The sequence below is a fragment of the Chroicocephalus ridibundus genome, chromosome 6 (genome assembly GCF_963924245.1).
Source record: "Chroicocephalus ridibundus chromosome 6, bChrRid1.1, whole genome shotgun sequence".
NCBI classification, from domain to species: Eukaryota; Metazoa; Chordata; class Aves; order Charadriiformes; family Laridae; genus Chroicocephalus; species Chroicocephalus ridibundus.
In genome coordinates this window covers 61955663-61973969 of record NC_086289.1, presented here as the reverse complement: position 1 = coordinate 61973969, position 18307 = coordinate 61955663, and the positions used below count along the sequence as shown (strand labels likewise).

Sequence of the window (18307 nt, the reverse complement as noted above, 5' to 3'; positions counted from 1 at the left end):
TACAGGAGCATAAAAAGGTACAGCATTACAACATTTCAATCCACAATCACATGTTTTGGTTAGACAGCGGAAGCAATGTGTGATAAAATGAGAACTCCACACGGTACAGAATCCACACTGCTCATCAAGGCCTGAACCAAGACAAGTAGCTGCTATTTATTTTGCTCAGTCTATACCATCCTCAGCACGTAATAGTGCTTTACAGACTAGTACAAACGCATTTATTACGTTTGCCCGCGATCTATTCCTTCACTTTTTAAAAAAGTGTCAGTCACATCATCTAATACAAAACATGCGACATCTAGAAACTCTCTGTACAGAAGGTTGAACAATATTTGCCTACATTGCACAGACTCCTGTAAAAACAAAGACCAGGATGCAAACCCTAGAGAGCAGATTAGGTTGCCATAAAGAAAGATTGCCAGTGATTAACATACCCTTTGAATACAAACAAGCTTCACATACTGTGGTTTCTAAAAGCAAAACCATTTTCAAGTGTACTCAGTGAATATTAGTGATTTTAATTCAGTAAGTATATAAATATGAATGTAAACTAGAAATGTATATAATGAAATAACAGCTTTTAGTAAGTGTAGACTTCTGAGCCAAGTTCAACCTTGATATAAATCTATACTCTCCAGTGGTGTGATACCTAGGATGAATTTGGCCAGCGTGTCTGCCTACAGCAATGGAAAAAAGCATGCAGCTTATTCCTGCCTGAGACCTTGACTTTATTTAAAAAAAATACCAACAAACCACCAACCTGTCAACCTATCAACACGCTAAGGAGAATTCATAAGTCTGCATTATATTCTACTTAGTTTTTTACCAAGTGGACTCAAAAAAGTAGAGAAAGATGCATTTATTTAAACTATTCATAGTTCTTTCTCCTACTCCTTCAATTCCACTGTCCCATAAAAAGTTATGTCAGTAATATTCACTATTGTAACTCTGCACACTGCAGGCTGTGGGCAGCAGGAGTATATGAAAAATAATTGTGAAAAAATAATAATTTAAGACATACTAAGAGAACATCACCTTCTGCTGTTACAGAGATCAGGCATTATGATGATTTTTTTCCCCGCTCATTTTGGGAAATGCTCTAAGGACAGAATCCAAATCCTAGAGAACTGAACAGCTTATCAAAGAGAATGGTATCAACTGTCCTTTGAACACTGAAGCCTACTAGGTCTACTGAATTTCTAGCACGAGACAAAGTGAGAGCCCCTGCTACACCTCTATTTGCAGTACAAAAGTAATTCCGTTCACCTCTACATACATGCATTTTCCATTGCTGAACTTGAGAGCGGCCACAGAAAGAATATTATCTATTGCCTGATAGTTACATAGTCTTTCCATATTTACCAGTAGCTATGTGGCTGTGTGTTCCTCTACAATCTTCCCAGGAGGCTGCAGATACGCAGCTGCTCAGATTTAGCATTAGACATGGCCCGTGGCTGAGATTATAGGAACAGACCTGAATGCTTCATGCTGGGAAGAATGCATAACTTATTGATTTGCACCTAGATCAGTAGTTCTTGTGGTTTATGCTGTGACAAAAATGCCAAAGACCAGCTTACAAGACCGGTCTTTCCAGTGGCCACATACTACTGTACCAAAAAGACATGGTGCTCTTTGTGCCCTTAACCAAAAGGCCATTTAAAGGCTGGTGAAAGAACAGTGACTAGCCACATGTTCTCCTAAAGCAGTGACAAAAGAAGCTACTATTACTGTCATCTACAATGCATATTGGTCAGAAGAGGATGGAAGAGTTCTACTGCTAAAATTAAGGCCTATCCCCTCATCAGTGTTATAGTGGATGCAGTATACCCCAGCTAAAAGTTTATGGTAATCTATGGCAACAAAAAGCAAAGCAGCTGACAGAAGCTGAATTAGCAAAGCCACTATTTAAGAGGCGGTCTTGCATATGGGATTCTTATCTGCACACAGTAACCTGGGATTTCCCACCACTGCTGTGGTCTCACTGGTGCAGTTTCATGGGTAGCAGCTGCAGCAGATGTGTTAACAGCTATCACGGCTTTAGCTACTGTCTTGTTTAGAACTATTCAGAGCAGAGTGTGATGGCAGTGAGGACAATCTTAAGGCAGATGATTGCCCCAATCCAGTTGCTGCTCACACATACAAAAAGTGAAGAAGCTTTAACTTCTTGCTAGCTAATTCACCTAGGGCCGCAGGGTGGTGCCTAGGCCCAACTGCTGTCTTCATTTGACCTACCAAACTAGCGACTTTTTTGGAAGACTTACATCATGCAAGGGACAGCAGCTTTCCAGTGCATTTTGTCCTGTCTACCTTGCAAAAAGGGCAGGCATAGTCTCCAGCTATTCATGGAAAGGGATTTTGATGCTGCCCATCTTAGTTCAGCACAAGAAACTATGGGGGACACCTCCAGAGGTCTCAGAAGCTCTGTGTGATTATACAACACAGGGGTGGACTCAGGAACAGCACTGCTGATGGCCCGCCCCTAAAGAAATATTGAGAATGTTCAAAACCAGTAAATTTCTCAGCACCTTGGGTTGTGACAGCAGAGGCAGTAGGACCAGTGAAACTTCACCAATGATAGGGAAAAGTAAAGAGCAGAACTATATGCTTAGGATATATAGATTCACGTCTGAGGTCCTCTTTTTATGTACACTCAGTCCTTAAGAAGAAAGGCAATGGGAAACTCTTACTTGGGTGAAAATTTTAAGAAAAATACTTCCTGTGTTTTTTCTGCATAAGAGCACATTTGCTACAAACTGCAAATATTAGAAAGGCCTCCAAGGGCTTTCTGGAGCGTGACCAACAAGCGTATACTCATCTTTCAAATAAAGTGAGAAGGACGGGTGAACTGAAGCACTGAAGTTGGTACCATACTATCAATCTGATTTCATCATGCAAAAGAATAACCAAGGCTCCAGCCACATTGCCTCAATGAATGTCAGTTAGGTCTGTGGACAGGACGCGCTTTGTGTTGACCACTAGAAGCTCCAGTACCCATGTAGCAGCAGAGAACAAACTGAGAAAATTAAGAGTGTCAGTTTCAAACAAAATATTTTGTTTCCCATAGCCACCACCTCCTTAAGAAGGGCCTAACTATTCTGAAGAGGCCGACATGGCCTTGAAAACTGAAATTTCCTTAGCACTGAACAGGGAAGTAGGAAAGCAAGCTTCTTCTGTCGTCTTAACGCTGGACCTAAGCCAGACAAGCATGCAGTGCAGATGCCATAACTATTTGTTCCTGAGCCTTCCCAGTAAACCTGCAAACCAGGACTGTACAGCATCCATATTTGCTCGATAGGAATCTGGAGAAAGACCAGAACATTTTGCATGTAGCAAAGAGTGACAGCTTTCAGAATATTTGTCTACATATTAAAAAAAAAAAAAAAAAAAAAAAGAAGACTGTCTTCACCCAGGGTGAGAAGAGAAATTTTTATACTTCAACTGAAAAAGAGAAAACCACACATTTCTCCCACCCCTACAATGAACCACTGTTTCCAAATTCCTTAGACCATAGAGGAACAGAGAGAGAACTACAGGTCAGACGAGGAAGGAAAGACTGTGTACAATTCCACAAAGGCAGAATAAGTCGTTATTAGCAAATTAATAACCAGCCTGTAAACTGCTCAAGTAGAAATCATATTCCTCTTTCTGCCACTGTTAATACAAAACTGCTTGAGAAAAGGGATAGTCGAGATGCAAGCTACATTACCAGAAGCAGGGGAAGGTACTACTTATCTTTGGTTTCACTTGTCCTTAGTAATTGCCTCTGTAATCAACAGCTGCTGTGAGCAGCAGCTTATGACTGTAAGAGTACAGGCAGTAGACTGACAGACCTGTTTAAGCAGAGTTTAAATCCAAAGCTTTGGGATGTGCCTTCTTGGATGCCAGCTCTGATAACTTCTTCAGGCGTTTCTTCAGCTCCAGAGGGAATTTCTCATAGCATTTCTTGCATACAGGCTTCATGTCAAACTCCACAAACTTATTCCTTTAACGCAAAGAACAGCGGGCTACTAAAATGGTATTTGCAAACTACACGTTTCACTAAATCACGACTCCATGCATCTATGTAAATACTGCTTTTTGTGTTCTACTGCACATATAAAACAACTCACTTCCTCATCTGGTCATGCAAGTACAGAAATTGGGTTCTTATCAGGGAACTAGGGTCTTCAGTATTGCTAGTTAAATAAGGAGCAAGATTTTCCTATATATTTGTATGTAACAGTCTAGAATACTAATGTTGTTATCGCAGAATGGAAGTGTCACTTCAAAGGTCCCCTTGTGATGAACTAGAGCTCCTTCATATACAAGGCCAGTGGGGCTAACCCAGCATAGTAGGATAAGGGTTTGAACCTGATAAAGGAACCACGTAAGATTGCTTTGTTTTCTGTCCCTCTTCTAGATATTTGAGGTAACTAGCAAAATATTTTCGTTCCAAACAATCTATGCAATTGCAAATACTGTCACTGAGGGGAGCATCCAGACTAAGGAGACATGGAGGCTGCAGGTATTTCAGGACAGGCAGTTACTCGAAGTTTGGAGCCTTCCCTCTGTACTGCTGAATGAGTTCTCCTCTTACCCAACCTTCTTACAGAATAGATTAATGAAGGAAAACAAATTAGAGGAGACACTAAGACCCATTTCCCTTTTAGTTCTGAAATCAGCGGAATTATAAGCACCTGCTCCCACAGAGAAAAGGCTTCTTGCCCCTCAGAGAGGCACTGGCTCATGGGTCCCGGAAGCCAATAACCCTGCATTAGGGGCAAATGTCTCATATGGTCCAAAATATAAACACTGACTTACTTCAGTGTAAGCTTGATGTTGCAGGTGGAGCAGGAGAAGCAATTCACACACCAGGCCTTGTTAAGAGCTGATACCACTGCAAAAGCAAAAGCACAAAATAAGAAGAAACTGCCGGATTATTTGAATTTGGATTTGTATCCAAATTCAAATGAGGCCAGATGTGAAAAGAAACACTGGTGCCTTGCAACTGTGGGACTGCAACAGCTGCACTAACAAATAGAACAAGGACAGCAACCCAAAACAAGGAGAGAACAAATCTTACCATCTCCCTCTATCACGTGGCTGCAGTTGTAGCAGACATCTCCAAAGAGCTGCACGGCAAAAGAAATCAGAACAAGAACTCATGTTACCGACTGCTCCTGCTCCCCAAATTACACAGCTGGTGTGAACATTAAATCCTAACAATCAAAGAATTCCCAAGACATTGTAGTAGCCCCCAAATATACCAATTTAAATCTTCTGAATAACTTCTCATACACTTGCCAAAGAGTCTATGTTCCTTTGGATCTCATACCACTAAATACTACAAAACCTGTTTTGTTGGTGCCTCACGCTTTACCACTGTTACGTGATCTTAAAGTCCTGTACATGCGGCAATTTGGAAAAAGAGGATTGGTAGAGTATGATGCTTACTGTAGACAAATATCTCCTGATGCTTAACTATAAACACCAAAATAAAGCCTAAAGCTACTTTCAAAACAGTAACACTTATCTCTTATGAGAGAGACTAATTTATCTGACAGAAGAAAACACCGAACTCATAGCTGTTCAGTAAAGTCATACAGAAAAAAATAGGTTTTGGTTGGCTTTTGAAACATACTTTTCTTATGCTTTAAACAGCACAACATTTATCTTAGGCCCATGGAAGCAAGCAATTAACAAAGAAGTCCACACAAATAGTTTTGGAATAGAATTACAGGGATTTTAGTCACAACCCGTGGTCAGTGTTGTTTTCTGTGAATGGCACAAAGAAAAATCAATATCCCCAAGACATTTCTATTCTGTTCTCAGCATCACTTTTCACATCTACCAAGAAAACTATTTTTTCTGTTAAATCTCACTGATTACTTAATATTGTGTCACCTCTACAAATTCAGATTATGCACAATCTGCATAGCTTTGCATATGTAAAATGCAAAAAAGCATTTGCTGGTCAGAGCAAGTACTTACAGTACAGATACAGATGGCAGAATTTACCTGGTTATAGTGAGTTTCACAATAAGCCAGTCCTTTTTTCTCATAGTGTCGGTGCCCCAAGAATGGTTTCTCACATTTGGCACAAACAAAATGCTGTAAAACAAAAAAAGACACTTGGTCGTAGGCAAAGTGACTTTTCCATCACCAGGGAAAAACATTTGCATGGATATCAACCATGGCTCAATATGAGACAATAACTGAATTACAGAATGGTTTAGGTTGGAAGGGACCTTAAAGGCCCTCCAGTGCCACCCCCTGCCCTGGGCAGGGACACCTCCCACCAGACCAGGTTGCTCCAAGCCCCGTCCAACGTAGCCTTGAACCCCTCCAGGGATGGTGCAGCCACAGCTGCTCTGGGCAACCTGGGCCAGGGGCTCACCACCCTCACAGCAAAGAATTGCTTCCTCAGATCTCATCTAAATCTCCCCTCTTTCAGTGTAAAACTGTTACCCATTAAGGCTTTAATGAAACTCAGACAGGAAAATCTTTATGAAAGTAAAGGAGGAAATATTTAGTCTACTATAGCAGTTAATTGTATTAAATATAGGTAGAAGACGTGCTGAAAGGGAGATCATCTTGTGTCTATACTGACAGACTTCGGACTATTACCTTACTTGTTTCAGAGAAGAGAAACAGGAACATAAAACATGGCTGGTATGAATGCATTTCAAATGAGCAGCATAATCTCTCTCAGTTCAAGCCCTAGGAGGCCTAAACCACTAAAAACATAAATCACTAAAAAACTTCAGAGCAAGCTGTGATGACTCAGCTGAGAGTTATAGAAACAATGAGCTGAAAAGGCTTGAAAGCAAGAATTGCATTGGCTCTGCCTACATTACAAATTCTAACGCTGTTATGAACCTGCCAACTGGGGTTGGGCAGGATACATCTAAGTACATCATGGTGAACATGTAATTTATTAGTAAGTAAATGCTGTTCAGTGAACCATATTCTGCAAGAATCTTTACAATGCAAACCAGGCATTTTAAAATTAAGGTTACTACTGTTGTGAAAGCACAGCTTTCTTAGGCAACCCTCATGACCCTGCTGTATTCATTCACCCACAGAAGGTGAAGACAATCTGAAACATGAGCAATTGGTTTTTGTCTGAATTCATATATTACAGATCATGTAAATGTCTACCGCTTCCAACTAGCACTAGTCCTCTTCCAAACTGTCTCCTGAAGGAAGTTTCAGATTCAGAGAGGCCTCACCTCAACATGCCACTGCTTTCCCAGAGCATTGACCACTCGTCCTTCAATGGGCCTGCGGCAGGCTCCGCAGATGGGGATTCCCATCTTGTCGTGGCAGGGCAGGCAATACAGTTCTCCCTTCAGTTCCCGGGCCTCAGCAGTCAGCTCCTTCCTGAAAACACAAACATGTGCCTGAAGTAAGAACATCGAGTGCATCTCTTTAATGCCCGAGATGAAGTTTTGGAAGTCAACGTACTTTGTCAACATTCATGCCGCAAATACAGAGTCATTAAATTAAGCTAGTGAAATACAGTTATTGTCAGATATATTGACGAAATATATGAATGATGAAGTAAAGTTATTGTCATCCTTCTAAAATTGCTTTCTCAGTTTGCCAGACAAGAAAACATACGTGGAATATTATGTCCTTGTCTAGATACTCTGGCAGAAATATGATGGAAAAATGCAGTGTCATGCAAAGACTCAAGCTATCGTTGAACGGGATAGCTCAGGCACAAGGACCATGCTAGCAGTGCTCAGCACTGTTACCCATTCTAGGGCAGTACCATGCTCCAATTATACTGCCTTCACGCTAACTCTGGTCAGACAGGTATCAGCGGTATCAGACAGGCACAGAGGGACTGTGCTAGAAGACTGACACAGCTCACAAATTCATCTTTTTTCCTGTCCAGGAATGCAAAGTGAAACTATTTCGAATAGCCCAGCAACAGCTATCTTTGGACAACACTATTATTGTAATCTGCACACAGCCTTTCAGGTAAATTCATACTAAGGAACTATTTTTATTTTCAGTATAAAATAGTGTCACTCAGTTTTAGCATAAAATTGAAGTCATTCAAGTTTAGGCAAAATAAAACTAAAGTTTCCAAATTTCTTTCGATTTGTCCTCACACAATTTTTATTTCCTCAACAACACGAAGGCAGCAAAGTTTAAACCTTGGAAAGGACTCCGCTGCTGACTGTACTGTTTGTCTCTTTCTTTTTTTGTCCGAGTTTAGAACATCAGAACGTACCCACAGTGGGTGCAGTTGAAGTGATCCGGATGATAGGAATCATTCCTAAACATCAGAGGCTGCTCATCAATTATCAGGTGGCACTTCTGACAGATGTACTTGCCCAGTCCCTTAGCTTTTTCACGGTTATGGCATGGCCTGCACAGATGCCTAGTTGAACAAAGTAAAGAAGAGAAAACACTAAGAAATTCTTTCTCCTAAAACAACACACAGTGCATGCTGTAGGATGTAGTTTATGTAACAGAAGACTTGTCTTCTGAGGTCAGACTAAACATAATTATTTTAGTATCCTATCTTTCACACCAGTTGCACAGAAAAGAACATGCGGATAGAGCAGTCACAGAGTGACTAAGGCAGTATTCCCTTAGAATACTCCTCCAACATACACTGATTTATATCCCATCAGGGATATCACCCTGTCATTCTTCTAGGTATCCTTTCCAGTTCTTCTAGATCCTTTTGGAGAGGTGGGCAAGGAAAGGTGGCAACACTCTCTCTCTATTACTAACTATGGGATCCAGCCATAACAGAGGCATTACAGCACTGGGAGGGAGTTGAGGAGAGAGAATAAAAAATATTAAATCAAAGCACATTGCTCGAATGCCTTTACCATGGCTGGATTCCTTAGCCTTCAATAGCTAGGACAAACAAGAGACCATTGAACACTAGCTCTTCTGCCTACAAATTCCTTTTAGTCCTAAGTTAAAGAAATTAAAGAACCATGCAACTTTATGTGATAAATGCAACTGTGTTCCTATCACATATTCTAGAACATATTGCAAGTACAATCCTGAAAAGGTAGGTAAGCAAAATTTCTGGTAGACAAGCCCGGGTAAACACATAAAAAACTTCTCTAAAGGCTGATGGAATCCGCCAGTTTTATCCCAATATTTAAGAGCTCTGAGGAGAAGCTGTTCTGTTCACTTGCCTATTACCTAACCCTCTAGCTGCAACGCTGCAGGCTGGGAAGAATTTATGATAAAACGAAAATGACAGAGAAATTACTTCTGTGGGTTTCTCTGTCACAAAACAGACAAGCCTGCTTAATTCCTTTCACTATATCACTATGTGAAACACTTGCTGAGATTTACAGGTCATTCTCAAAAGACACCAGACAAAAGGAAAAGTTCAAACGGAAAGGGCAGATTTATGGCTGAAGCAGTGGGTTCTTTGCAGGGCCCCTTCCAAAATTCTGCTGTGATGAATCACTAACCCTTAGATCTGTAAAATGGGAATAAGAATACAACACAGATGTTGTTGTGAGACCTCAAACATTTATGACCCTCAGCTGGCAGGCGCCTGTCTAAGTGCTAAGTATCATTATTATTCTCTCCAAATCTGAGTCCTCCTGTCAGCAAGTGTCTCTCTCCAGGGCTGGAACTACTGCCTGCCCAGACGGAGTCCAGAAAAAGCAGACAGCACCCCATTATAAGGAAACATGCAGCTGTGCTCATCTCAGTATAAAGGCATCAATTTTATTCGGCACTGTCAAATGCAGAGTAATTATACGGGGCAGGACATAGGGACCCTGAAGCAAGTGTCCTGAAAGAGACCCCTCTCATTCAGCTGAATAAGATGCCTTCAGCCATTTCCACTGATAAACCATTATCAACCCCTCCCCACTCACAAACCCTCTCTGCCATCCCATAGACCCTCCTCTATGCAAGCAAAGGGAAGTGTTGGACAGGCTAAGCTGTTACCATAGCAGCCGCCCCTCTCCCCCTCCCCACTCCTACCATTATGGAATTATCCCATTCTGAAATGTCCTGTTGTGTCTATTAATACCAGACTTCCACCAAACAATGCTTCTCTCCACCCTCCTAAAATAATCAGGGGACTCCAAGAAGTCTGTGTTCATGGCTGAGAGTTCAGTAGCAGCCTTTAGTAAGCACCACGAACACTGGAATAGTCATACAGTATATTCATATCTATAACAACAGCAGCAACGTCAGTGCCAAGAGCTCAGCTGGGACGAAGCCTGCTCTTCAGAGCTGGGGTGTCCTCCCCCTGCTCTGTTGTGTGACTGAGCTGATAATGCGCTATCAGAGCTGGAAGGACACTATATAGAGGGGTTCCCCTCGCCACCCTCAGCAACTCTGCAACCGTGCGTTCTTTTTGAATCATCTTCCTGTTTTCACCGTTGCTGCCTTTATTTGGTTTTGCTGTCATCAGAAGGAGTTCCTTGAGATTTCCCCAAAAAGGACCCTATACTCCAGCCACAGGACCGCACTGTAAAGAGGTAAGAGACAAACTTCTGTTAGCGGAATAACAAAGGAGCTTTTCTAATGGCATTAGTTTTAGCTGGTGTCAGTGAGGTGCAAAGGCACGCACACAGAGGCAGATGAATATAATGGAAATGTTTGAAACTAAGAACAGGCAGCATTTCTTGAACTTGCAAGAATAATTTCCTCACTCTTCTTTACATCACTCCTCCAAAACATAAAAGTTTTCAAGCTGCTGTACTTAATGTACCTCCGTTTGTGCCAGGAAATCTGTCAATTGTGCGGTATGTCCAGTACACACTGTCACTGCTTTGATGCTCATAAGAAACAAGTATTTCAGCTGAAGGGTGGGAGGCTCAGCAGGGAGTGATTTTCAGGAGAATAATTTCAGTCAGAAGTGGAGTATTTCTAATGAAGAGTACTTTCAGTGAAAGACAGGAGACGCTCCCATTTGACAAGACACTACGACCATTATCATAAAAACCCACAAGCCCCAAAGCAGAAACTGCTCTAGCTGAGAGCAAGACCAGGAATTTCTGGCATCCACTACAAACCCTAACATATATTTCAAATATATCTGCAGTGAGCATTATAACAAAAGCACCAAACTAGCCAGGTAACTAACTTACAATGAGCTAAGTATTTCATATGCTTATTAATTGTTTCATTAATGATAAACAGAGCATCTGCTGAAAGAGTAATCAGGTTGTGCCTATACTGACAGCCTTGTGGATTGGTATCTTGCTTGTTTCTGAGCAGAAGAGAAACAGGGCAGAAAATACGGTCAGTGTGCATACATTTTAAATGAGCAGTGACATCCCCATTACAACTCAGCCCTGGGAGGCCTGGGATAATAGCTCAATCCAGAATAGTACTCTGTTTAGCAATCCGTAAATCACTAAATATTCACACAACATCAGGAGTGCAATCCAAGCAGAAACTATTGGACAATGAGCCAGAGTCCTAAAGGAGTTTTCTGTATGTGGAGTCAAAGCCTCTTGCACCTTATAGCTTAGCACAAACTACACATTCTAGGTCACTTGGAAGGTTTCTAGTTTGCTCTTAGCATTCATATAGACTAGTACAACAAGCTTTCTAGGACTTTGAGTGCTTTTTTGTAAGCAAAACAAACCAAACAGAAAAAAATAAAAATGAAATACATTTGTTTAAAATTGATACAAGAAAACCAGGCAAAATAGAAGTGGAACTGAAAATAACAGCAAAGGGCTTTCCACACTGTCTACAGAACACACTGTCAAAGAACTATTACTTTTGTAAAGTTGAAGCATTTTGTTGAAAACGTATCAGTTCTAAAAATAAGCTCAACGATTCATTCTAGTGACATGTCAGCTTTTTTGCTAACCTACTCAATTGCTACACCAAAATTTTCACGTCAACACATTGAATTGTAAAAAAAATTAAAAACTTGATGCAAATTCCCTTCTAATTTAAAACCTAAGCAAAGAGACTCACTTCCCTTTTCTATGATTTCTTACCAGGCAATGAAAAATCCCCCCCTTCGCTTTGCTTTAAAAAGTAAATTGGGTAACAGCAGCTCTCCTATGAAGGCACTCATCTGAAAAGACTGAATCTATTTCAATTTTATCATTAGTTCTAAACCTTTCCCTTTCTGACACTGACATACTGGGCTTCTAGATAGCTCTGACATTCTCCTTTCTACTCCACCCCACAGTATTCTGCAGTGAAAGCAGGTCCAGGTAGAAATCAATGGCACACTCAACGCTGCAATGCTGCATGCTGCAACAAAACTCTCAACTTTTAAGTCTTGGCTATTCCAAGTCTGGCACTGACACTCAGCTGAATCTGAATCCCAAAGATCCTCCTTAGGAAATCAGCTCAAACAGAATCAGTTCAATGTATCATGCTGCTAAACCCCTAGTATTTAGCTTGTAGACAGTGAAAAAGTCTACTTACTGCCTCACTTCCTGAACTGTTTTAAATCATTAAAACAAGAGACATCCCTGTCTGTTCCATTGGACAACCCTTGCTTCTGCCTTTTCAGCTGGTCCAAGCCAGCGTTTACTGCTTTCTCAGTGGTGTCGCAGTCATGTAGAGAATAACGCTTAGCCAAAAGACCACCCGACCACTGACATATGTGTTTATGAAGATCACCTGATTACCCTCTTCACAGATGGAAAAGCATATTTAAACAGCGTGTCTGACACAAAAAAGACTGCAGAGCCAGAACATCAGGTGATAGGTACCATTGTACATTAACAGCCAGTAAAAAGGCATGGTCTCATCATATTTCTCCTTGGGTACGCAACAGAGAAAATACATATTTAAACTGAACTTAAACTAATCTTGTGTTCAAAAATACTCGCAGGTTTTACTCTGCAAGGGACAAATAAACACTAGAAACAAAAACTGCAGGCTCCTCTGCAAACTCAGGCAATTCACATGGAAAACTGCATCAGCGATTCTTCCTTTTGTACATGAAAGCAAGATTTCACGTATATTTTTATAGATAAAATGTCCCTTGGAAAAAAAAGGCAGTATAGTCTTCCTTGCATATTCACTTGTACTAATTCCAAGGTAACAAATTATTGCCATCTCCAGGACTACAGAGAAGCATGCAGCTGGCAGTAGGCAGTGAGTGGACATACACTCAAACCTAGTCTTTTTTGTGCCATAAACATGCAGGGTACCTAGGCAATGCATGGAGTAAGAAGGCCCCTCTGTGGCCGTACAAAGAAATTTCAGTTTCTGAATTTCATTCAGTCTCCCTTCTGCTGACTTTTGTGTCTTCAACTGTGAAATAAACAGAATTGGTCCAGCATATTAATCTCTAGCTATTGTAGCTTTCTGTTCACCTGAAAGTGACAGCAGCCAAACAAAAGATGGTAATTACCTTGTAATTTTGCTTACATTTTCCAATATATTGGTGTGTTTTTAATCCCATTTCAGCTTCTTGATTAGCCACCAATATTTTTAGACATCTGAATAATCAGCTCTGTTGGGAAGCTGGATGCATTGCGTAACGCCTTGGATAAACTGCCTAGGGAGGTACGATTTCAGCATATAGCATAGCTTCTGCTCAAGATTAAAAATTTTGTCTAACAATGTCAGCAACCATCTTAAAATTTTAATCTCAGAAGAGGAAAATGGATGTATTTAAAGATGAATTTAATATTATTGAGGAAGAGAGTGAGTTATACTGGGAGAACAAGAAAGCTGCAGGGAAGGATGACACTTTGACAAGTAACCGACAGCATAGGCATTACTAATAATCTTTTCTGAGTCAATTCAGTGCTTTTTGCTGTTCAAACGAGACGCTGCTACCCATCTGAAGAGTTGCCTCCTATATTGAAACTTGCCTTAAATACAGGACTTCAGACTAAAATAATTCTCAAAGACTTTCAGGAACTCTGTGGTTTTTTTAATAACTGCAATACCTGACCTGTCTTCCACCTCTTCTAGGAACATGACAGATATTCTAAGGCAGGTCACCTTACAACAGATACCTGTGCTCATAAAACCTGGCTCATTGGGAGCTCTTCAGTCCTCAGTCAGGCTTCCAAAATAAACATAGCAAATACTTTCTAGATAGACGTACAGAACCCGCTTTCACTCTTCCATTAACCAGAGACATAGGTATTTCACTGCTCTGTTATTCAACTGATCTCGGCACAGGTTGGAGACAAGCCCATAATCAGCTAGCTGGCTCTTCATAGTGGTTCCTTCAACATGATTTAATGGTCTGGAACGCCCAGGCAAGGAGGTGGTATTCAGAATTTTAATATAAGGGATTGAACTCAGACTGACATGTCGTATCAAATGTCAGTATTAGCAAACAGGAAATATCACTGATTTCCATGTGTGGTTTTTTGTGTGGTGGTTGTTTGTTTTTTTTTCCACAAAACCAGGCTCTTTTGTAATATACTGTCTCAATTCTTTCAGGTTTTTGCATGTTTTTTATGCAAAACTGTGGTGAAAAATGAATGGCCCAGCAGATCCATCAAGCCTACTCTTGAATTGCTCAAATCAATCAAAGTTCTCTTTGGAAACGTCAGAGCAATGTGGCAAAGAGACACACCTCGAGAACATCCTTTTTGCCACTTTCTACTTCCTGGACTTCATCCTGGCTTTTGTTGGCAATGCCCTGGCTCTTTGGCTCTTCGTCCGGGACCAAAAGTCCGGCACACCTGCCAATGTTTTCCTGATGCATCTTGCTGTGGCTGACCTGTCCTTCGTGCTGGTACTTCCCACCCGGCTGGTGTACCATCTTTCTGGTAATCACTGGCCATTTGGTGAGATCCCATGCAGACTCACTGGCTTCCTTTTTTACCTCAACATGTATGCCAGTATCTACTTCCTCACGTGCATCAGCGTTGACCGTTTCCTAGCCATTGTGCACCCTGTGAAGTCCATCAAGCTCCGCAGGTCCCTTTATGCCCATTTGGCATGTGCCTTTCTATGGGTTATAGTTGGGGTTGCAATGGCACCTCTGCTGCTCAGTGTGCAGACTGTCAAGATGAAAAACACAACCGTCTGCCTGCAGCTCTACAGAGAAAAGGCATCACGTCATGCCCTTGTGTCCTTAGCAGTGGCATTCACCTTCCCATTTGTTACTATAATGACTTGCTACTTATTAATCATCCAGAGCCTGAAGGGTGGAAACAGAGTTGAGAAACACCTGAAGGAAAAAGCTATCAAAATGATCATCATGGTCCTGATGATCTTTTTGATTTGCTTTGTACCTTACCATGTCAATCGCTACATTTATATTCTCCATTACAACGGGACCAAAACTTCCTGTGAAACGCAGCGTCTTCTAGCCCTCAGTAACCGCATCACTTCCTGCCTCACAAGTCTAAATGGTGCCTTTGACCCAGTCATGTATTTCTTTGTAGCTGAGAAATTCCGTGAGGCTTTGTGCAATCTGTTTTGTGCTAAGACAACTGTAATGTTGCCTCAAACATATGAGGGTAAGACAAACGAAAGTTCACTAAGCGCTAAATCTGAACTGTGAACATGACTCTTGTCACTGCTCTGACTTCAGCAACACTCTATTCCACCAAAGCCAGCTGGGAGCGCAAATATGCAGCGAGACAGTCCACCCAGAGTCCAACTCACCCAGAGGAGGGAAGTTCTGTTGGTTTTATGGGACTGCAATCAGCAAGAACCCCTCTGAAAACAGAGATCACACGTTCTTGTCCAACTGAAACTGCAAACAGAAGTACAGTTCCACTGATTTCCAAGATGTGAAACTGAGGGCTGAACACTTAGGAATAAGGAAGGGAGCAAAGAGGCTATTAAACAGACTTTTTTTCTTTAAAAAAAAAAACAACAAAAAACAACAACAAAACTTAATTCCCAAAGCACTCAGCAACGACTCCTCCTCTGCACAATGCATATAGCCTACTTTAAAATTTTATATTGTGCCAGCAGTAGAGGTCCACTCCTGCGACAGACCCGCCTGATGAAGAGACAGCACACATGAAGAGACATTACACGTCACGTTGAAGACTCTGAATTCAAAGTGTTTACACATCGTAGACAGAAAATTGGTACTAAATGGTAACAAGAAAAAAAGACCAAAATACTGCAATGCACCCAACCTGGACTGGAATTAAGACAGGACTTACAACTTTTTTACTTACTCCCAGTATTCAGAGTTGGAGATGAGCACTAGGCTTCACACTATCTTTTCTATCTGCCATTGTCTCAAAGCTGCAGACAAGAGGCTGGCCAACATTTACTACACTGCCTCTTTTATGTAGTTCCCTGCAAAACATCAGATATCCCAATAACCCTCAAACTAAAGAAGGGAAAAGGCCTGTTTAGGAGTACAGCATTCATCTTTACCACATACTGAATCATAAAAATATGAACCCAAATGGCAAAAATGAAGAAAAGTAAACATATGAAGAAGTGAAGTCCACTTTGTCCAGAAGAGATTCCTATCTTTGAGGTGTTTTACAATCGTTTTTTGTGACTCATCTAGAAAGACTGTTCCTTCACTACAGATAAAGCAGGGATTACCTTAACTATCCTCACCGATACAAATTGCATCCAGTGGAATATGTCTGGAAATGACAGGCAGACTAGGGAAGACCGGGTACAATGAGAGGTGGGAAAAAGAGTTTCCAATACTATTTACTAGAAGACCGCTTCTATGCTACGGAGATAAATATTATAGGAAATCACGTGACAGGTGAATTATATTTTTTATGTACAGATACACACATATCTCTTTTCTGTGCTTTCAGGAACGAGCTCCTTACCATTTTAGATTTGGCCCACAAATTATGAAATCAAACATACTTTATCTTGCTTGAACTGCTTCAATCCTGGCTGCTATCCCAAAACACCCCAGGTGCTATTGCAACAGCCCTTTCTAACAACCTTAGGTGTCAGAAGAAAATCAACTATGCCCAGCTCCAAAAACTAAGGCACAGAAGTTGCATGCAGAATGGAAGAGGGAGTTGAGAGGACTCCCTGCTGGACGGGGTACAAGTATATAACCTTTCCTTCCCTTCTTCAACATTTAGTTAGTTACAATATAAACTCTAGGAAACTACTAGGCTTTGCTCAAAACAATATGAAAGCCTGAAATTAACTATGAATTGTACAACACTGCTAACTGCTGGATTGTTCTATTTTCTTATCATGGTATGCTTTTGTACAAGTTCCCTTTTATGTTTTTATTTCTTACTTCCTAATTAAATGCATTAATCAACCTTTAGGACTCATTTTTATATTTCTGTATATAAAATGATTTCCAAAGACCAGAGGAATCACATGCTGAATAAGCTTTGCTGTAATCCTTTTGTTGTTCTCTTGGCCCTTTGCTATATCTTGATTTCCTGCTCAGCAGCTTACTTGATAACACAATCCCGTTTTCTCACTTGCTATTCAGCCTTTTGCCCCAAATCCTTTTCTTTTCCAGAACGCATCCACTAGCTACTCATATTTGAGTTTCTGTTTTCTACAAGTTTCATTGGATGAACACTGTTCTTCATTCCATTTCCCATCTCCTAACAGGCTATTCATTAAAGCTTCTTCTGTACCTTTTCAACCATTACCTGCACAAATAACTGACCACTCTCACCATCTCACTACTGTATCAATAACAAACTGATAAAACTTTCAGAGCTCCTGCTCTGTCTTACCTGCCAGCATTCTTCACAAAACCCAGGTCAGCAAGTGCCACATCACAGAGCTCACAGCGGAAACATTCTGGGTGCCAGTTGTTGTTCATTGCCTTGATAACACGCCCAATAATGAACTCACCTGCAAAAGGAATGCAAAACCTTAAGATGCATGCAGAAAACAGTCTTATTAAAAGTCTACTACCTTTCGTAATCCTTCCACTTTAATTCCATAAGAATTATTACAGTCTAAATTGAAAAAACCACAATTACTCCCAAAACCAGGATACTCCAAATCACTGCTGGTATCATGCTTTGTCTCCCTCCAGAGCTCCGTCTCCTTAATATGATCTCAACAATCCCAGCCCAGGGCTGGCTGTCACTGCAATGGTGGGAGGTTTGCACAGCCCTGGAGCTGTTACCCCACAGTGTTGCTGTGCCCCATGTCTTACCACATTCCCCGCAGCAAGGAGCAAACAGCATCTGGAAGTCATGCTCACAGTACTTCCGACCTTCAAACTGCAAACAAAAGGAGAGGGAAGCCCTCATAAATAACTGAACTACTTTTACATTGTGATAGTTCAGCATGATTTTCCATTGAAATAACCTATTAGTCAAGGTCAGTCAAGTTTCCCAGTTCCAGCCGCCCCTCACATGTTTTTAAACTGCTAAGGATTTTTCTTAAAGAAAGGTAGGGCTTCAGCCTCATGGTGAATTTGCATAGCAAAAGGTTAAATTAATAG

General features: G+C 41.0%; 2 protein-coding genes across 4 annotated transcripts in view; one reads left to right on the top strand and one right to left on the bottom strand.

The window, feature by feature from the left end:
- Positions 1–8: 8 nt before the first annotated feature.
- Positions 9–18307, bottom strand: part of LIMS2 (LIM zinc finger domain containing 2) — a 33443-nt gene continuing 15144 nt past the window's right edge. For all 3 annotated transcript variants that reach the window (XM_063337902.1, XM_063337903.1, XM_063337901.1), the window contains exons 3-10: positions 18017–18083; positions 17586–17706; positions 8228–8377; positions 7215–7365; positions 6001–6093; positions 5066–5114; positions 4804–4879; positions 9–3985 (exon numbers count right to left, since the gene is read on the bottom strand). In XM_063337902.1, the coding sequence (XP_063193972.1) occupies positions 3838–3985; positions 4804–4879; positions 5066–5114; positions 6001–6093; positions 7215–7365; positions 8228–8377; positions 17586–17706; positions 18017–18083 (855 nt within the window). In that variant the 3' untranslated portion in view covers positions 9–3837. The remainder of the gene's footprint in view (positions 3986–4803; positions 4880–5065; positions 5115–6000; positions 6094–7214; positions 7366–8227; positions 8378–17585; positions 17707–18016; positions 18084–18307) is intronic.
- GPR17 (G protein-coupled receptor 17) lies at positions 10074–17146 on the top strand. Its single transcript, XM_063339934.1, has 2 exons — positions 10074–10466; positions 14371–17146. The coding sequence occupies exon 2, from the start codon at positions 14408–14410 to the stop codon at positions 15440–15442; it is 1035 nt and encodes a 344-aa protein (XP_063196004.1). The 5' UTR covers positions 10074–10466; positions 14371–14407; the 3' UTR covers positions 15443–17146.